The sequence below is a fragment of the Ambystoma mexicanum genome, chromosome 2q, assembly GCF_040938575.1.
Source record: "Ambystoma mexicanum isolate Mex_15411 chromosome 2q, UKY_AmexF1_1, whole genome shotgun sequence".
Lineage (NCBI taxonomy): Eukaryota > Metazoa > Chordata > Amphibia > Caudata > Ambystomatidae > Ambystoma > Ambystoma mexicanum.
In genome coordinates this window covers 1,042,847,487-1,042,869,799 of record NC_090924.1, presented here as the reverse complement: position 1 = coordinate 1,042,869,799, position 22,313 = coordinate 1,042,847,487, and the positions used below count along the sequence as shown (strand labels likewise).

The following is a 22,313-nucleotide window of genomic DNA, read 5'->3' as shown; positions in this document are numbered from 1 at the left end:
GTTCGTGTAAGAAAATTGCAAAGGAAGATGTAGAGCATACAGTAGTACTGTACATAAAAGGGTACTCAGAGCCACCACTAAAGATTAAATAATTTAAATTTCCCACCCACCCCTTTGAGTGGCCACGGTGTCCTCAGACATTGCAGTATTCCACCAACGGCATGTGCCACATCCAGGTCCTTTAAGGTAGCCTGGAATGGAAAGAGGATTGCAGAGACCATGGACAATCATGCGTGTCCGCGGACATCGGAGGATCAGCCAATCAGGTTTCCTGGGTGAGGTGTACAGGAAGAGAGGGTAGCAGGAGTTTGGTTAGTTGGAGTTGTGAGAGGATTGAAAATGGCCATGGCAATTGTGTTTGGATTTTGGGGGACTCTTGGGTTAATTGGTTGAAGGTGTATGCTGAGCATTGTGGAATAGCCAAAAATTGTGGATTCCCTGAATTGGAAGTGTTCTGTTATGGAGTGTGCGGCATTAAGTGGGTGGACTTGCTTCCATTATGTGCAAATATGGTTGAATTGAAACATCCGGACATTATTATTGTTCATTGTGGAGAGAACAGTTTGGGGAACTTAACTGCAATTTCATTGCAGTTTGCAATGAAGGAGACTTTTGGAAAGTTTAAGGAAATGTTCTCTAATTCCAAAATTATCTTTTCACTCATTCCCCAGACACAAATGTGGATGTGTTCCAGTTCATTTGGTCCACAATTGGAAAAATCATGGTGCAACATCAATAAAGCTGTTTGTGCTTTTGTTTGAGATGTTGGCATGACATCGTTTCATAATAAGAACATTAAATTTAATAGGGCCAACATTTTTTGGCCATAATAGATGCCATGGTGTCCAAGAACAAGTTGTGCAAAAGAAATGTGCCCATCAGTGAAACAGGTGCTCTTTCCAGGATAGCCAGATTGAGAATGAGGAAAAGTAATGGGTGGGTCCCTTCTGAGGGACCGTCCACAGACAGTCGTACTGTACGCAGACTGCCAAGTAAAAAGAAACCTTGAAAAGTTGTAAGAAGTGGCCAGATCAACGTAGAATGAATCTGGGATCTGTGCAAGTGTAAAGTATCTTCTTGAAACACCCTAGATTGGCCTGAAAATCCCTTTTAAACTGTCCGCGGCCACAGACTCCCTTTGCAGACACCACCGTCATGCTGCACTGGTGCGGTCCCATGAGGACGTCCGCGGACACCTACCGGACAGGAATCGCTGTAGAACAGGCACAGCATCTGCAGACTAATTAAAAGTATGTCACACAAAAACTACATGGTGATGTCATCAATGAAATTTGTGATGTCATCTTTGATATCCTGGGTGTTAGTCTTACCAGTGCCTGGAGGTACCACAAGTTATGGTTGCTTAGCATACCATAACTGGCGAATTTCAAGGGGTTTTCAGTTTAAGTTGTAACCATAAGATCCCTTTAACAACGTTTTTTCACTGAATTTAATGGATTTTTGTTAGTGCAACTTAACCATAACATTTCTTTAACAATGTTTTTTCAATGAATTTCATGGATTTTTGTTAGTGCAACTTAACCATAACATCCCTTTAACAACGTTTTTTCAATGAATATATATATTTCTAACATTTTCTAGATTGCAAGAGCAATGTGCAGCTAATGTCACCACTTCTCGGCTTGCGCATCATTTCCTATACAAGCTAACCACAGACAATTGAATTCAATTTATTTTCTCCAACATCAATGAGAAGTCCTAGTATTACAGAGAATGTTTCCACATCAAAAATGTATGCATAATATTGAATGTATATATATATATTTATATATTTGTATGTATGTATATATATATATATCTTTTTTTTTAAAGGACGATCTTTAGTTACAGGGATCTTAAGGTGAGAACTTAATGCAACAAACCCCCTGAAATTCATTTAAAGTGACCTTAAATTCACACCCCCTGTTGCGCAGCCTATGACTACAATGATGACATCACAGATGACATCACTGATGCCATCACTGGTGACATCAATAATTAGAAGCACACTGGCAATAGGAGGCCAGGGGGCAGTAGGAGTTACAGTTACAGCCCCTCAGTGTGCAGTAGGTCTGGAGGCGTGCAGGAAGACTGGTCATGGAGGGGTCTGGGACCCTGTGAGACTCTGAAGGTACCCAGCAACCAGGCAGGGAAGGCAAGCAGGATAGCAGGTTAGCAAGGCATAGGGTGAGAGAAGGTAGAGGAGAAAAGGAACGTCTTGAGCAGCCCCAGAAAGCCTTGTGGGTGATTCAAAGGGTCTTGAACGTGATCCTTGCAGCAACCAAGAGCCAGTGCAGACATTTCAGGGCTGTAGAGATGGAGTCCCTGAGCTTGAGCCAAGGATAAGTTCTGTTCTGGATTAGTTGAAGGGGGCGAATAGAAGAGCTAAGCAGATTGAGAAAGATGCTGTTGCCATAGTCCAGCCTGGAGAGAACCAGAACTCTGGACAGAGTGAGCTTCGGGGGGAAGGTGAGAAAATGTAGAATACCTCTGAGGAGGTGCCGCTGGAAGTGGGCATTCTTGGCAAGGTCATTGATGTGAGGAGAGAAGGAGAGAGTGAAGTCGAAAATGACCCCATGGTCTTTTGCCTCTGAGGAGGGTGATGGTAGAGGGCCAAAGGAGGGTGGCCATAATACGAGAGGGAAAGCAGGATAAGGGGTATCAATGAGTAAAATCTCAGCCTTACTGGTGTTGAGGCAGAGATAATTGGAGGCGCACCACTTCTGAATCGTGGACAGACAGTCAGGAATGAGCGAGGAAGGAGAGGAGGCTGAGAGGGAGCCTGAAAGAGAGATGTGTGCCATCTGCATAACCCTGGAAGTTGGAAGAGAAGGTGGAAATCAGGTGGGCCAAAGGTGCCAAGTAGACATTGAGCCAGGGTGAGAAAATAGAGCCCTGGGCGACACCACAAGTGGAGAGAGAGGTTGTGGAGATAAAGGGCCCAAAACTGGACCTAGGAGGATTGGTCCAAGAGGAAGGAGGTATGCCACGCTAGAGCCTGATCTGTAATGCCCAGGTTCTCACAGAGACAATTAATCAGGATGGCGTGATTGACCATATCAAAGGCAGAGGAGAGGTCCAGGAGCATGAGGACAGCACGAGAGCTGGAGTCAAGGTTCCATACTTTGGTTAAGCAGCATGCTGCATTGCCCTTGTTTTGTGGCTGGTCTCTTGCTGACTGTTGTGATACATCGCACAACCCTCAATTAACAGCATTTAAGCAACACGGAAAGGGGAAAAAAGACCATCTGCAAGAATAACATATGCCCAGGCACTTTTGCCCCCTTAGCGAAAATCAAAAGCATACACCCATGAATACGCTGAATAAGTGAAATATACAAATGTAGTTCAGTAGACCTTCTCCTTATAAGAAAGTATGCAAGACAAAATAGCATTGGACTTTTATACAAAGTAATGAACTCCAAAAAAATAACCATATAGAGGAAATGTTCCAATAAATATGCCGGCAAAGTATAGAAAGGTGCTCATCTTTTAAACCCAGAAATCTGTCGTGAAATATTCCCTGGAAAACAAAATTGCATTACGAAAACAAGGGCTAGAGGTCTTGTGAGTAAGTGTCAGCAGTGGCAACAGGACAGACTGAGTAGAATCCTGGTAGCCCAAATACATGAGCAAGCTTTCCAACCTCATAAAACCAAAGGGGTTGCATCTGTCCTCTGAAAAAGGTTTACACTGTCCACCCAAATGTGTTCTTTACTTATGCCCTGAAAAGCATCCACAATCATGGCAACATGACTGCACCAGTGTCCCGAATTGCAAACACTCTTGCCACATCATGGGCAAATACTCATGACTTACTTACCCTCTCATCATTTCCCCTCCTCACCCCATGTCAGGCTTTCATCAATACTCTGCTTTATGAACATAACTTGAAAAGTACACATTCCATTGTCTCACTCAAATATATAATCCTAATAGAACTATGTTAGGCAAAACGTGTACAGTTGGGGCATTATTCCCCCATCTTGACTGGGAGACTACAAATACCAGAATGCAATTCAGCAAAAAGAAACAAAAATGATCTCTGAGTGCAAAACCTTCAAGGATTGACAGTAGCATGGTTTAAAGAAAAATATTTGGGTGCCCATTCTGTCGCCCATCCATGCAGTAGCCAGTACTGACCCTGCTTAGTTTCAAAGTGGGACAGACCCTGCTTAGCTTCAAAATGAGGAAAGGGCCAGCCCCCTCAAGCCATGTTTCTATAAGTGGTCTTGTAATGTCGGCTCATTTCTTAGGTAACATGGCCCGAGTGAGCTGCCACCTTCCCCACTTTGAAGCTAAGCAGGATCTGTCCTGGTTACTGCATGGTTTGGAGATCTGGATTGCTCTTGTGTCACTGGCACTATAGCTGTAAAAACATCTTTAAAAATAAAAACTACAACTGCGGGTATGGAACAACAAATAGCCATGGCTATCTGTAGTGTTCCATAGTTGTGAATATCTGAAAAACGGCTGAAAAAAAAAGCTTTCTTGCCCCACCAGGCCCCCATGATCTGTGCCAGCTCTCCCCACTCCGCAGATGGTCTCCTCACCTCTCCCTTTCCCCCACACACACACTGTTTCTGTGACAGAGTTTGCTTTGAGATGTCGACTATTTGCGTATATAGCCGAGGTTACAGAAATGTTTTGTTTTGCAAGCTCAGTCCCTAGACCCCCTCAGAATCCCAATTTCACTTGGTGCCCTCTAGCCACCCCCTCCAGCTCTAGACTGATGGCATTTGATTTTTTTTTACCTGCAAATGGCCTTTTTCCTCTATTTCATTTTCCCATAACCTAGGCTATAGACGCATTGAGAAAAAAGGATGGAGGCCGCTTGATTTCTAAAACAAAACGGTTTTGCCAATTTACCTGAGATATAGCTATCTATTTTGTACCCCATTCTCTGTCAAATATTTAAAAAACTACTCCAAAAAATCACACCAAACACAAAAAAGGCCTCTTTTAAATGTATGCCCAAGTTGTTTTGGACCTGGTCCAAATCTGTGAAGTGGTTTGGGCTATGCGGTCGTGCACAAATTGACCATCTTTGTCTATGGGAAAATGAATGGAAATTTGGCCGCAACTTTGGAAAAAAATGTGCTGTCTTCTTAATAACTTTTTTTTATTTTTTAACAAATCTTTACACAACTCGAGGGGCGGGGGGTGGAGGGCACACATCCCTAACCAACTTCAAGATTTCAGCCAAATCCCTTACTTAAATCAAACGTTATAATCAATACATTTTTTTGAGGTACCTGTGGGAGTCCGACTCACCTTAACTATAGGGCGGTTATCACTGCCCTGTAATATATATGGGCCCTCATTACGACCCTGGCGGAATCCGCGGTGCTAAATGCACCGCGGAGCATGGCGGAAAGCCGCCGATAGCGCCATGGGGGTTGGCGGATTTACCACCCCATGCCGACCTTGGCGGAGCGGTAAATCCCCAATCCCCATTTTACCCTTCCCCATTCCCATTCTTGCCCCATAGGGTATAATGGGAGTGGGGAAGGAGTTAATTACGCCGCCGTAAAGTACGGCGGCGTAATTAACAACGAGGTCCCTTAGCGCCATGGTTTTCTCCGCCCGGTAAAACCAGGCGGAGAAAACCTCCATGGCGCTAAGGGAACTCGTAGTACGGCGGACGGGTCCGCCGCGATTAGCGCTGGCGGAAACCCACTCCGCCAGGGTCCTAATGAGGCCCATGGTGTTGTAGGCTTCTAGTGTGGGCGTGTAAATATAATAAAAACTATGGTGGGTTGCAGTAAGAATCTTCAAGCTTGGATCTAGGGAATCTGTGCTTTTAATTTTAGAGTGCACAGAATATTGATTTATTTACACAATATAGGAACATGGAATTATGATTTTCTGAAAGTATAAAAAGAAAGCATAATATCTCTCCCAGAAATTCTACTTTGCAATTTGGGTCTTTCTAATACAGGGTCTCTCCTTTCTGTGCAGAAAATATCGTGGAGGTTTAAATGGTCATTTTATTTTGCATAATTTTCTGGGGAATGTAAGGGGCCCAGCTAAGCTCTGTTTCACCCTACAATAATGATGTTGTTTTTCTCAATATGTCTCTTTTTTAAATAACACAATTCTTCCATGGGCCAAAATGTATTAATCCAGTGTAAGGCTGTGGAGTGTTGTACATAGTGCACTGCTTTAGTCTCTGAGTACACCTGTGAAAATCTGGCCTTGATTTACCTGGCAACTGTCAAAAGGTATTGGTCACTTTGTGCAGAAAATTCTAACATTCTAGTTTATATCAGTCTGCCAGTGACTTACCCCCTAGTACCACCCACCCTTCAGTGGGCCTACTAAAGGGGGGTGGCACGAGGATATATATCTCATATGGACATACAAATTCATGAGGACATATATCTATTTTATTGGGGCTGTTATATTCAATTTTGGGTTTATCTTTTAAGGCTGTGAATTGCAAGGGCCACTCACAGCTTCGGGAAGCTCTCAACCCAGTCATCTAGGCCCACTGGTTTCTACTTTAAACCCGTATTAGGGAATCAGGTCTATTTGAGGCAAAGTCTGCTTCAGTCTTCCTTTTTAATAAGGCCAATGTGGATTCATCTCATCATTTCACTGTATTATCCCACTTCACACTAATTCATACAGGCAAAGATTTCCACACCTGAAGTTCTTTGAAAATCCCAGTGCTCTCCCTACTTTCCATGGGTTTGAGCTTAAATAGAACATAGATGTTCTCACACCAAGACATTTGACCTCATAACTTTTTATTGGTTGATATTTACCATTGGTTCTCTTTCGAAGTTGACACTCCCTGAGAAAACACCTCTTTATTTGATAGGTCCATCATATTTAGGATGTGACAAGGGGGGGTTAGGTTCAATTTTGGACTCAAAATAATTTGCCTTCAATAACACTTGATTGAAATTGTCCCCATGATTGTCAAATGGATTTCCAATATTTCATAATCATACCAAATGCAGGCATATTCATGTACCTGTTGCTTCAATGATGGCGAAGTTATTTAAATTAGATATTTCTATGAGTAATTGATAAATAGTAATATGTCAAATGTAGTCTCACATGGTAGGGTTTTCCACACTGAATCTGGAATTGGCTCCTTACACCAAATTGGTGCAAAGATATAAGTGAAAAGGTGTTTTGACAATATAGTAGATTTTTAAACTGACCATCAGGTTAATTTCTTTCATTTAGCCTGGAGGTTTAATTTACACTTTATTGAGCAGCTGACCGGGCACCTTAGGGTTGAATCCATCCATTAGACTGAACAGGCAGTGGATTTCTAGCCAAGAGAGAAGTCAAAGATAAAAATGTAAGTGCAACCAAGCCCTTTGAAGCTCGGTTTTTTTAAAACAGGCCTTCCTCTCATGTGACCCTTTGTGAAAATCAGAACTACAGTACAGAATATCATCTTAGATGCCAGCACTGCACATTGGGACTTGTTGCCAGGCTTCATTGGCACATTGACTGTGTGACATGACTAGCTGACTAAGAAATCTAACTACCAATGTATTGACATAGTTTGAAAGCCCTCATATTTTATATATTTTGCCATGTTTTGGAGAAAGTGGCCTGTTTTGGGGAAACTGAGCTGTAAAGATACCTCCTGTCCTATGCAATATATTGATAATTATTTTATTATATGCCCTTGTATCATAGTGTAATTGTCATAACAAATATCTGGGCATCTCTCCCCAAAACTGCAGTTTCTATACATGCATGTTATTATTTGTTGAGGTTCTTTGTTGTTAAACAATTTAAAATTGAATATCTAAAATACACTTTAACAGATATTTACTGAAAATGAGTGCATGGTGTTTGTTCATTAAAAGAGGAACTTTTGTATAATTATTTTCATGACGAGAATAGTATGGTCAATTGGAGGCTGCATTGACAAGCATTGTTTTCAAAACAGAAGTTTCTCAACCTAAGCAATTTTTTTTGTTTTGTGCTTTGGCATTGTGTTTTGCATCAAATCTGTTCCAGGTTTCACACACATTTAAGATGTGTTGCATGCACAATTTGAAAAAAGCAGAATCTCCTAAAAAATAGTCAGAGGTGCAGCCCTTACATTCCCTGGTTATCTGACAGAATCCAAAAAAAGATGTTTTTAATGGCATCTCGGTAATGGCATTGCATTGCACTGCTGATAGCATTATATGGTCTAAGTAGCCTCTGCAATGTGGTGTGATACCTCCCACCAGGCTGGAATATGGCATGTATCTAATCCTTTGTCGACATTATCATGGGGGTCTGATTGCACATTATTATATGGGATTTAAACTTGTGGGAGGATTCAGGAAGGTTATGGCCTCATATTTCTTAATTCTGAGCACTTCATCCATGAACATGGTCACATGCTTGATCTCTTTTTTTCAAATAACACATGCATCCAGGAATTCATAATTTTGCCCTAGCTTTGATTGGGTTTTTATTTTATTTCAGGTTGCTCTACAGCACCTCTCTGGGGATAGGATGAAAATGAATGTGTGTCACACAAAGTCTCAATAAATTCAAACGTTATGCTTTAAATGATTACTGGCCATTGTTAGTGGCAATTGGACCCTGAATTGCTGTTTGGAAATGCTTGCTTCCTATTGGACACATTCATCACTGGCATTCAGCTAAGTAAATATAACTAACTAACAAGTAACAGTTGTCAAACTCAGTAATCACATTGGCTCATTTCTGAACTCTCGTATCTTATGCAGCAAAGCTATGAACCTTCCCACAAAAATCTCTTAAAACCCTCACCAGAAGTGTACCATCATGTCATCTGGAAGGTTTAACAAGAAAACTTGCAAAAAATCATCTCACAGAGTAGCAACTACCCTTGCAATCTATGTTTGCACATTGTAAAAACTGCATACTTCAGAGTGTCTTAACTTTTCCTGGATCAGTTCTGTCATAATACAATGCGAATAAAAGAAAGGTCATTTAGATGACTGAGATGGCTAAATGCCTCGCCACCTCTGAGGGACCCTTCATGCCTGACCTCTCTTGAATTTCAATTGACTCAAATGGATGCTATCATATTCAAGTACTGTAGCCTGGAAGACACAACTGTATGTCATGCAAATTGCCCAATGTGCCCCTTATATAGTTAGCAGTTCCCTAGTTTAGGGAATAGTGCCATACATTGAAAAGAGTTCCACACGTCATTCCTAATTATATTATTTTTTGTTGCACATCTTGATGACACAAATCACTCACAACTTATATTGTTTATTTTATATTTATTTGGGGTATTTATTGAGTGTGGGCCGAGCTTCAAGAAGCAGTAGAGGGCTATACAACAATGCGTTATTAGGAATGCAGGTCTGGGTGCAGTTTATAGTGGGGATGTGTTACATAGAACTAATCAAAAGGGTAAGTAATGTCCAGTGATTCAAGGTGGACCTCTAGTTTAAATCTGGGGTGTCTTTGGTGCGAGAGTGGTATGAGAGTGGGTGCAAGTCTAATGTTGAATAGTATGAGGTTCCACAACCTTGGAGCATAGTCTGAAGTCTGAAGTGCTACCTAGAACAGAAATGGATTACTTGCTTCAAACTTCATAACAAAAAGAACTATTTCAAAGTGATTCCTCATTATATTCCAGAAATGAGTCCCAGACAAACTCAATTTTAAGTTTAGGGTCATTTTGGTTGCATGCAAAAGGTGTTCCTGCTTTTCAGAGGAGACATATTTGCGTTTCAAAAGCAGCCATTAAAATCACAGAATGTTGTATTGTTAAAGACTCCAATCAAGCATTCCCACTAGGTCAGTGCCTTGTCTGGGATTGCTCAAGGGAAGCCCTTATTTATATATTTTTATGACACTTTATACTCTGGATGATAAACCCTTGTATAACGCCCCTCTCTTAGAATCCCCCTGACCCCACTGAGCCAAGAAGTAGGTTTGTTTTCCAAATTAAAAAGGTGTATTTGAAAAATTAAACAATAGATATATATCACACTTTTATAATAAATTAATATTTGATATCACACTTAGACATATGACAGCGAGTGATCAACAATGGATGATGTTATACTAACACACTGGTTTAATTACTTAGGAGTAGTATAGCGGATAAGGTAGCTGAAAATGCTTTATATGGTACAAGGAAATGCAAGGTGGAAAAGAAGCAACACAGGAATAAACTTGATATGATTTCAGCAAAACATAATATAATCACTTTTCCCCTTTTGGCAATTCACCCCCCCTCTATGCAATGTAAGGAGGTGGAAGTAACACACACAGTCTTCAGGAATACAATCATAGTACAATACAAATTCAGTTCCCCCTAGCAAGCTTAGAGAAACTGTGATGATTTTAAACACAGGCAAAGTACTTTAAATGTGGTAAGCGAAGAGGGGAAAAATAGGCTAAAAATGATTTTAATTCCCTCTAGAGGTTCAGGGTGAGTGAGAGATACTTTAATCAGTTCAGGCCAGCCCTATCAATGATTCAGGGATGGTTACCAGGTTGAAAACTGAATTCCGTAATGGAAGCAAAAGACACAATTTTTACACGTGGCTGAATTGAAGCAAGATGTCAAATTGCAGCAATTTAGTCGCGTGCGTCGAGTGCAATTACAGGGGAAGTATAAGGAGTAGCAAGTCGGTTTAGAGCTTGTTTGAAAGCTTAGAATCTCAGCTTTAAAATAGAAATCTCGCTTCTATCACAAACGGTTCAAGAGATACAGACGATTTAGTGGAGGTAGATTTTCAGAAATGAAATTTTTAAGTTTCAGAATGACAGATGACAGTTTTGCAGCTTTAAAGTCACAGAAGGACACACAAGTGTATGATGTAGTTCTAAATAGGTTAAAATAGTTTGAATTAGATTATTTTAAGCTAAGAGATTGGTTTTGCACAGTTCTGGCTGAGTACTCACACTATATTTTGGACAGGAATGCGACTTCGTCACGGATCGGGTCAGGATTGGCTGCGGTTCTCTCGCCACTGGGTACTGGTTCTGCGCACAGCGATCTGGGTCAGCTCTCAGCACTGCACAGCGATCTGGTCTCTCTGGATCTCTGGTCTCTCTGGATCTCTGGTCTCTGGAGATTGATGGATTTGAAGTCTGGAGTCTCCCGGCAAAGCGTCCCGCAAGAAAGTGGAAAGTGAATGTCACTGCCTGGGTTCCAGTGGCTCTTTTTATGTCTTTTGAAAATGGGTGTGGATGCTAACTTTCTTTGCCCAACCCACTCACGATTTGGTAGGTCAATGATTTCTCTTTGACCTGATTTGAGGAGGGAACAGTGAGTCAGAGTGATGAGGTAGGTTTATGGTCAGAGGATCCTCCCCTTGTCAAATTGCAAATCTATTTCTGATCCAAATACCCATTTATCTATGTACCATGTTTCTAATATTATATGTCCAGTTAACTTATTTTCTGTAGCACCAAACCATCCGATCCCTGTCTTTGTAAGATGTCGTGTCAACTTATAACAGAATTCTGCCCTTTTCATCCAGATAACGACCTCTAAACTTTTCCAGATTTTACACAAATGTGCACAAGGAATATGGGTATCAGATGATAAAGTGTCAGATTTTTAACATACATACATTTGGAGTAACAACCTATTTTCCGCTACTATCACCAAGAACATACCACAGAGTCCTAACACCTCTTAAAATGTGCACAGAAAAATCACAAGAATGATGATATTATTTATATAATTTTTACAAGTCCGCACTATGAATTATCCATCTTTTTAAAATTATGCTCTGGCCCCAAAGGGGTGTGGTTTTCCAAAGCACATGGTGGAATTTCTGGTTTGTCCACTTCTCCCAACTCAGCTTGCTCAGAGATGCAGTGGCCCTCCCCGTTTCCTTCCAAGAGGAAGCCATTTAGGACCTCCTAATTTAACATTTGCCTGAGCCAAGGAAGGCTCATTGTTTAGTTTCCTGCAGTCCCCAGGTGCCACTCCCCTAATTCAATCAGAGAGGTGTCATCTCCTTTTGGCAGGGGCAGCAGAATGCAGCCAGGCCTGGGAACACAGCTGCTGATCAAGTTTCAACTCCTGTCGGGGGTAGTTGTCAGGCAGAATTCAATCTCTTTAAGCCAGGCTTCAGCTAAATGTCACTTTGGTTCCCAGTTTTCTACATTCAAACCAAACTTGCAATTTTACACATGCAGCTAGAACACTGATTCTAAGTTCAAAACTATGACATTTAAGCAATTGCAATCTATGCGACACTCAAAAGTAGGTCACTCATTTATTCTAAACATTTCGATTATAGTGGCTTTAAACCCAAATTGACTTAGGCTGCGGACATCCTCAGCTATTTTCAATACATACATTAGACAATTACTTCCTTCAAGTCATTTCAGAATATAGTTTTACATTGTATCCACCTCTTAGTAAGTCTTTCTTTGGCCTGGTTTGGTTCATTTGTTCAGTTTTACACAAGTGTCTGGTGGTTTTAAAATGCCGGCTTTCTGGTAGTGGTGAGCACCAGTATTGCATCCATTTTTGACATTAATAACAATAGATTTTGAACAGCAACATATTCCTTAGCACTGATGGGTGGCAGGTCAGGGGACCATTTTGCTGCGCGCAAAACTGCACGGTTCTCCAGGATTCTGGCGCAAATGTGGGCTTTTCCGCCCTCTTGGATTTCCTAAGCCCACAGCACAAATGTTATAGCCTAATAACTTGAACGTGGGTCAAGACACCCAACAGTATACAATGAACTATAGCAAACCCAACACATTTTGGACCTCTTAATATTGAGATAAGATATATTTGATATTAATTTACTGTCCGCAGGCATGCAACTACGAACGACTGCTATAAGTGGAGTTGTCCAAGTCAAACACAGGTTGTGTTCCCGGGAGTGGCAGGTGTCTGTGTCCACTCTGCAAAACCTGACACAATTCCAGACAAGTGTGCAAAGCACTCCCCCTGCCATCTTTATTTCAATGAAACATTGCATATATTGAACCGTTAGTGGCCCTGTGGTACTTGTGTACTACAATAATGGGCTACTAGTCAGTAATCCCAAAGCATTGTTTTCTGTTTTCTTTTGTTGCAAAACACAAATGAGCTCTGATTGGGATTAGCACCTTCTGGTCGTTTGAACATTGCTATTGCACCATTATTAATACACTTGCAGTATAAATTAAACCAATGAGTGCATCATGATAAGTAATATGTTTGATTAAATACATGGGTTATCAATGGGCCATGAATGGTTAAAGAGATTGGGTTAGTTTCATTTTAAATACGTATGCAAATAAGAGGCTTAAAAGGGTGCCTTTATGAAGAGACGTAGAAAGGTAAGTATTGCTTGGCAATACTTCTTGCTGCTGGTGAGAGGACAGCATACCTTTTCGCAAGTTAAGCTTGAAGTGCAGTAAAGATTTGAACATGTGTGCAAACTCATTAGTGATCTACAAGAAATAGCAGCCCGTAACAACTGTATTAAAGCCAGTAAATAATTGTCTTATTGCAGGCTAGCTGTGACATCACTACAGGTCTGTAATCAGTTATTACAGTTGGTTGTGATGCCACATTGTAATTTGCGTAAATCATCACAGAGCAGAATTACAGATGTCAGTGCAGTACTTAATTAAGCAATAACAATCTTTTCAAATAATTTTCTTGTAAATCAGCTGTCTGTTACACTTTACACTATACTAAAGACAGGAATTGTGTATAGAATAATGTTTATTTTTTAATCTGTCTGAGTTAAACAGATGAGAACGAGAATGTATTGGCGTATTATTATTTATTTTAAAGAACTAAACGTTGTTTACATGCATTTTATTTAACTACTTGACTATTTTTCTGCAACATATCCAGCATTGCATATTATGTTTATTTTAGTCCAAACAGATTATAATTTGATTATATATATATATAATCAGTGACTGGAAGATAATGTACGTTAGATTAGACAAGCAGATATATATTAAAGGGGATGGTGTGACCATGTATTGTAAGCATTATTTTTTTTTTAAACTGAGCATGAAAAACGAATATTTGAAGTCACCTCAGAGTTCCATTACCTTGCAAAGGAGTTCAGCATTTGGCCTTGTTCTGCTATTTTATCAGTGACTTGCAATATCCTTATTACGTATGGTAGAGGGTACTTTATCCCAGATATAGCGTTCTACGCTCCCAGTAATTGAAGTTGAATGTATAGGATTGTCAATTATCAGAGGCTTAAGGAAGGTTTGATTTGACCTTACTTGATCCGCCTTGTTTAGGAAAAACACTGAACTTCATGAGAGCGGCATGAAAATATTCGAATCTGTCTTATTAACTATCCAATATTGCTGCTTTTTCCTAGTGTGGGTTCTTCGACAGAGCACGACCCCCGCAGGATGATGCAACAGACACAGAGCAACTGACTAAAGGAAAAACCCCGGAGGCATAAAGTGAGTTTGTCGAAACAAGCTTGAGTTTCACCCAAGAAAAAAGACGATGACATGAATGACCTGTGTGTCCTCTCCAATGGGGCCTTTTTGAACTTGCAAGGGCCACGACATTGTGTACAGTGATATTAACTGCCATCAAGTACTTGGTACAGGAACACTGAGTTTTTACTTGAGTCTTACCAGCCCTGAGGGGTGCCTCAAAGTGGCCATGGCAGGTGTCATGGAGACATTTACAGCGCAACCCCAGACTCACAACAAACCCAGATACATTTTATGGTGTAAAACATTTGAAGATGGAAAATGACAACCATTCAGCCACTGCCATATCACGCTTGCCATATCACGCGGAGCATATCACGCCTGCTGTACCACGCGGAGCATTGTGCTTTGCCTCTTATGGACAAATCTACCCGTGGTATGGAGCCATGGTTCAGGACAAGGAGCACAGTACTAATTTTACTGCAAAGGTGCATCTGAGAAAACGAAATGATAGTCTCAAAAGTACTTTTCATTCAAGCACAAATATTTATTTTTCACCTCTTTCGAATGAAAAGTCTATGTAAAATAAAAAAGGCGAGCTGGCCATGTTGGTTTGTCTTCGTGGAAAGCAAAGATCTCTCACACGTTGAGAAAAAGAAATGAACATTCATGGTTATCTTAATTCTCACATACCTTTTATTTGTCTTTTAAGACCTGTTTGGTTCTCTTACAAACTTGTTTAATTAATGAAGTGTACGCATCTAGAAACTGATAGAATGTAATATGTACAGAACCATCTGCCCAGAGGAAGCATTATCACATGTTGTCCACTCACACACTATTAGAAATGCCATAACTTAAGGAAGGTGGACTTCCTTCCGTGTTGCATGTTTGGGACTCACTGGTAATACTTTACCCATTTCACGGTATCACTTCATTTGGGGCAGAATTGCAAAGTTCTCTCCATATTTTAAATGATCTTGATGTGTTGGATTACGTTATAAAATAAATTAGTGAATGTATGCACCGTGCAGCATCCTTGCAGCACGTTTTAATGAGGGGGTACAGCCTAGGGGGGATTTACAAGAAAAAGTGCCTGACCTTCTGATTTTCGAATACACATGTCACTTCTCATTGAACCTATGCATTGCACTCTTACTGTGGGTCGGTTATACTGAAACCTGTTATACCTTGAAACTATCAATTATGCATGTAATCATATTACGGAAAAGCAATGAACGTAATGTGTACCACACAGCACTGTAAGCAATAGCAACTTTCACATGGCCCTTTGATATCTACGAATATCTTGCATTTCCTTTAGTACCAATGCTAATATGGCCATATGCCATGTTAGAAATAGTGATGGAATGTGAGTGATGCTGCATCCCTTTCTCTTTGGCAATGGCAGATATGAAGTGCCTTCTAGCAAGCTATGTTCACTCTTACAGCAAACGCACCTCTGTTTCCAGTTAGAGGTTTTTATGTCCTCAAACCTTTTGTAAACTAAGACCAGTCTTTGCAGCATCACGCAATGCGACTTCAATTCATTACAGACAGAAAACAAACAGCATTTTGTACACAGATTTCTCATGAGAGTTAATCTATTATTGAAAAGGTCATAGTCCTAAATGGCATAAACAAGGAAAACACTCCAAAATAGTAATTACACTGGTGATCATAATACTTTTGAGAGTGACTCTTGCATACATTTAAAAAGAAATATTCAAATATATGCAAATAAATAGAAAAACAGAACAAAAAATAACATGTTTGAAAAAAGGTTTGTAAGCGTTGAGTTCTGTGCATTTTGATAGGTTCTGTCAAAGTACATTTGCATCACATGTATAGGCTTCCAAATGCATGTAGTCACGGTATGGCTACACAGGTATAAAATGCTGGACATTGTCTGTTTTCTATGTGCAATACCGTATTCATTGAACTATCCAAAGCATGTTTACACTGGCATTTTGATGAGTCTATGGGCCTCATTACAGGGACGGCGGTAAGGGTTTACCGGTACCGGTATTTTACCGGCACCGGTAAATCCTTACCGCCTTACTACGAGGTCCCTTTGCGGGTTGGAGAATTTAACGCCTGCTTTTTGCAGGCGTTAAAAACCAACCCGCAAAGGGACCAGGGAGCTAATTACGGTACCGCAATTTGCGGTGCAGTAATTAGCACCTTCCCCATTCCCATTATGCCCTATGGGGCAAACATGGGAATGGGGAAGGGCAATGGGGGAAGCGGGAATTACCGCCCCACCAACCTTGGAATAGGGCGGTAATTCCCCTTTCCACCAAGGCGGTGCCGGTATTTTACCGGCATGGACCAAGGTGCTAATAGCACCTTGGTCCACCGCCGTCCGTGTAATGAGGCCCTATATCTTGTGTATATACTAGTGTAACTAGAAATACACTTGTTTTGAGACTATGCATGAATTGACACTAATGATTATCAAGGTCTTGCTCTACTGATCTGAGCTATGGCGTTGCTAGCCTAATTTAAGATGGTCTATTGAAGTCGATGAATTCGAACTCAGCAAATGAGTCTGCATTTTGTGAACAATTGCATTCAATGTTTCCATTTTGTAACATGTTTAATTTTATGTCATACAAGAGAACAGAATTTACATTTTAGAGACTCCTTTCATTGGTTCATGTTAGTTAGCATTGATAGCATATAATATAGTGGTCATCATCGTGTAAGAATCCGATTGAATAAAGTGTAGCAACTGTCTGCAAGTCCCAGAGTTTGACACAGACTTGACCTGGATGAATTACAAAATACAAAGAAAAGACTGATTTAGCAGTACAACTTCTCTTTGAGAGCCTTGACAGCTGTGAAAGTTGGCAGAGTAGAGCATGGCTGGCACGGGCGGCTGGAAAACCCTACTAAGCCAGTGGATGAAGATGATACATTGTTCATAGGTGCATTGCAGGCCCATTGGTCAAGTAGATTGCAAAAAAAGATGAAATGATCTGAGTATGTTTAGTACACTCCTAATACGTTTTGTCCTTGCTGGATCTGCACGATCATTCAAGTGCACTCTACACTGAAACAAGCTTAACAGTTGTTTGCTGGATGTTAAGCAGTTAGCCTAATTATCAGAGGGGATACTCTCTTTGATTTCCTCTTTTTAGCCTATGGAGTTGGGCAACTTGAATGAAGCCACAAGGTCTTTCTATATAGCCCAAGCCACACAAATGAGGTGTAGAAACGTTCATCCATATGCCTTAAACAGTGGGTGAGGTTAGCACTCACTGTGATATTTTTGACCAAATGGATAGCTCCCTCCAGCCTGATGGCTGAAGCAGGTGTTAGCCCCCTCAGGGTATTATGGTAGTACACAGCCCCCCAGTGTCTTAAGCCTCTGGCCGCCACGTCACAAGGCCTTTGAGTGGAGGACAAGAGGATGATTAAAAATGTACCGGGAAGTGCGGTATGCAGGTTGGACATAGCGTAACTCCCAACAGTGTCTGGACCCACTACCTTCATCATCACCTTCATACACGTTGTACATCTTGCTCGCTTATGCCATATGCATGAAGCATTTCATGAAAAACAGCACATGTATGTAGTGCATAATGTACTGATTCACTGGAAATCCAGTTTCAGAGGGCTTTGTAACCAATGTTACTTATTACCATCATTATTACACACAACCTGACACATAATGTATCTCCATTGGGTGTTCGGGGTAGGGAAGGGCAAAGTCGACCCGCCTGGGGGACTTATGCATAATGCACAGCATTGTCCTGTTCCCAAGGCAACCAGGTTGCCCTTGATCTACTCTCTCAGCTATAAGTGATACACTGTTAATCTATGTATTCAGTTTAACAGGGTTATGTCTGCAGGCTGATTCCGATTAACAGACAAGTGCTTGAGACGAAGCACATTGCAATGCTAAGCAATATCTGAATGATTTCACAGTCTTGAGCTAAAAATGTCTAGCCGTTCTTTGGAAGAAGAAATGCTGTAAAACCAATGTACAAACACATATTCATCCAGATATTGACGAAACAATACCCACAGAGAAGAAAAATTAATTTGATACATAATATTTATTGCAAAATACGAATTTATTTATATCAGCAATGTCAATAAGAACCATCCAATTACCTATAAAATGATCCCTTTGAACAATACATTTCAAGAGACCTTGACATAAATAGCCTCCACATAAACATATTGTGAACATACATGTCTAATCTAAACCTGTCTATCTACTCATTCAGAAGCCGTTATAAATATACAATTGGAATGTTAGCCAACTCCCAGTTTTTGTACACTTCCAGAAGTTTACAAAAGAATACAAAAGGTGAAAGAAAAATCTCTGTAAAACAGACCAGGGCCCTCATTCCAACCCAGGTGGTAAGTTCCCTACTTTACCACCATGGTGTAAACTCTGTTTACACCATGGTGGATTGGGGATTTACCGCCCCATTCCAAGGTGAGTGGGGCGGTAAATCCCCAATCCCCATTTACCCTTCCCCATTCCCATTTTTGCCCCATAGGGCATAATGGGAGTGGGGAAGGCGCTAATTACGGCACCATAAATTACGGTGCCGTAATTAGCGCCAAGGACGCTTAGCACCTTGGTACTTAACGCCTGCTAAAAGCAGGCGTTAGGGTGGAAATCAGGCGTTAAGGGTTAACGGCGCCGACGGCGCCGTTAAACCCTTAACGCCTGGGTTGGAATGGTCTTTCAGTTATCAAAAACACATCATCTATTATCTAAACATACTACATATGAAAGAGTCATTAACATGGCGACCTTCACACACAGCATCCGCCAACGGCTCTTGAGCAATTACTAAATCTCTCTTAATCCACATATCCTCAATAAAACCACACATAACTTCAATCACAGCAGGTATATTGGTGATGGAGAAGACCTGCAGACCCATCCATCATACGGGAAGCTACCCCCAGGGTTATCATCAATTAGCCTATCACTACCCACCATGTCTGTGCTAACAAGCCATCAAAATAGGAAACCCTGTGCTTTAGAACTGCTGCAAAATAATATCATGTTCCCATACACTGATTGATGCCAAATGTCTCGCACTCCCAAGCTCATTAGTAATAAGTGATGTTTTTATGTCACTGAGCAGTACACAATCTATTGGCCTCAGAACGATGAAAGGCTGAGTCGTCCCCTGCCAGGAATTGAAATGTATAACGCCAGTGTGGTCAGGAAAAGTATACATTTTGGTTTGCAGGCAAGTAATCATTAAATACCACATGAGTGTATTTGGACAGCTTTATCGGTTTTTCAGCCATTAGGGACACATTAATTAAAAAAGTCACTAAAGTGTGATGCAGAGATTGGTGTTCTCCTGGGACAACATGCCACTCACACATTTGCTAACTGGCTCTGCATATTTCCTTGTGTTTCCTGTGCAATTCATGTGATTGACAGCCAGTCCACTTGTTGATTTTGAGGTGCTTGAAATTAGTCTACCTTCTGCAAATCATCGACTGAGAAGTGGAGGTCATAGATTAAACACAGGCCTACTGGTAAAGATACTTAACCTCCCTTCACAATGGACAAAACAACCAGGGTGGAAAATATATTCCGATAAATGGTTCACTCGCCAAGTTCTCAAATCATCATAGTTTGTATACAGGGAAAAAGAACATATTTACACAGGGGTGGATAAAGCCCTAGAAGAGTGATGCATAACACTTTTAGGTATGCACATTTTTGTACAATGTGTATTAGGCAAATGCATAGTGCCCGTGACTGTGATCCGAGCAATCCCCCTGTTAAGTCCCTTTCACCCAGGTGCCATAGAGCCATATGCTCATAGCACAACTGCTAAAATAACAGGATCTTCTACAATCTATCCAGAATATGTGCAGGCTTTCTCAACATTTGTAGAAGTTAGTATTGGCATTCACAAAGAAAATGTACTTATGCCCACATTTCAATAGTGGGATAAAAGAAACTTGAAATTTAGATAATTTAATAGCTTTTTCTTCTCTGATGAAAATATTTTCCACATGACTTTTTACATTTCCTAAGGGAAATGCACTCGACCCATGGTGACAGTTGGCAAAACGTTTACCAGCACTGCCTGTAAAATAGTGCTTGTCACCATAAGCCCACTTCATGTTTGGCTTGCAGCTGCCAAACAGAGGCCAGTCAAGCACAGAGAAACTTCCATTTGACATTTACTTCAAACAAAGCATGTTTACAGTAAATGTCAAATAAAAGCTTCAAGCTTCCCAGAATTTCATTGTACTCACCAGCAAGATTGAGTACCATGCAAATGTTACACGAGCTTCATGAAAACGACTAGACTATGGGAGTGGTTGAGTAGATTCTGCAAGGTTTGTGAATGGTGTACTTTTTTAACACTTATTGCACTACATAAACGAAGAACCCTCCATTGTAAATTAGTTGCTGCAGATACCTGTGAGAAAGGCCTTTGGAAATGTTTTGGGAAAAAACATATGAGTTATAACTTGGTGGGTTTACACCAACATTTCCATTACATTCCACGGACACTCCCCTCTTGGAATACCCAGCTTTGTGGACTGGGCGTAAGATCCATGTAGACTGCATACAGATGTGTACTTCCAATGAGCACTCATTCTTGAAACACGTACATACAGGATACTAACATAAAACATTATAAACTCTCAAACATCTGAGATAGTGAAAGGGTGTTCGCTGCACACGTGTAGGTCGTACTACAGGTTGGCATTTGTGCATTTTGTGCTGTCAAAGAAAATGGGGCTTGTATCTACATGCATATTTAAAAAGTCGACTGTGTCAGGCCCCAGTCTTACTGGCAGAACATATCATATGCCATTGCTCCCATTGCTGACCTGACTTCCACCTGTACATAAAACCCACTTTTCAGATCCAGTGGCATCAATGTGGCCTTGACCATGGTGTCCATTACCAAGGATGACATTCACTAAAGTATGACAAATGCAGGTGTGCTGCTACCCCTGTCTTTGGTCATTCCGCACCTGCTGAATGTCAGGCTTGCATTCCCGTCCAGCTTTGCACACGTGTGCTACAAATGAGTGATGTAGAAAGGGTGGCATCTTTGGAGGTACATATTATTTTGCCCACATCAGATATGTGGTCATAACATCTATTTCTGGTCAGAACAGAATACTTTTGGGGATGTTTTGAGACTTTGAAATTATGTGATTGTCATCAAATCCGAGGTAGCACTAAATGTCCTTTCTCAATTTAGTCCAATAAAATGTGCAACGTGTTTTATGCAGGTGCCTCTGTGACGTACACTCCATCATACAAATCCTGTTCATAGTCATTTTACACAACAGCTTTCAGAAAGGGGCGTTGCAAGTTCATAGATTGTTTGTTACGTTTTTTAAAACAAAGCACAAGAGAATTGTATTTTTACCTAAGAGTTTCCTTGTAGATCTGCCAATTCTGATTCTGATTCCGTTCTCGGTCCCTCTTTTATTTATGTACATTTGTGTATATCTGAGAGAACGGCTATGTACTGTGTAACTTTTAAACTGATGCAATACAAACTCCAAAGACAACAATTGCATTGACGAGGTGTGAGTTTCTTTTTGAATTGTGAAATTCTTTCTTGTGTCAAAGTGCATTTTGCACCCGTCTGTGACTGCGCTTGACCCCACCCTGTCAGCCTCTTTCTTTGGACCTCTGGAACCGCCGTTGCTCTTTTTGAGAGGTGATGTGACACATTTGCAGGCGTTGCTGTGCAGACTATTGTTAAGCCAACAGCTACAAAGAGGTGGAAACCGCTGTCCAGTAGGTACCGCAATACATGCAACTTTTTCCCTGAAAAAAACATCTGCCTGGCAGACTGCCTTCCTGAACTGTTTATGAGTGAGCAGTTCGTTATTTATAGCTGTTGGAGCGCATCCATATTGAAATATAGCAGTGCCTCTTGACGATGAAAAGTCATGAATTCAGCTTATGCCGGCGCCATGATGTGACG

General features: G+C 40.9%; 1 protein-coding gene across 1 annotated transcript in view; it reads left to right on the top strand.

Moving 5' to 3' along the window:
• ITGA8 (integrin subunit alpha 8) overlaps positions 1 to 21,899 on the top strand; it is a 791,003-nt gene extending 769,104 nt beyond the window's left edge. The window contains exon 30 of the mRNA XM_069648404.1: positions 14,289 to 21,899. Within this exon, the coding sequence (XP_069504505.1) occupies positions 14,289 to 14,375 (87 nt within the window). The 3' untranslated portion in view covers positions 14,376 to 21,899. The remainder of the gene's footprint in view (positions 1 to 14,288) is intronic.
• The last annotated feature ends 414 nt before the right edge of the window (positions 21,900 to 22,313 follow it).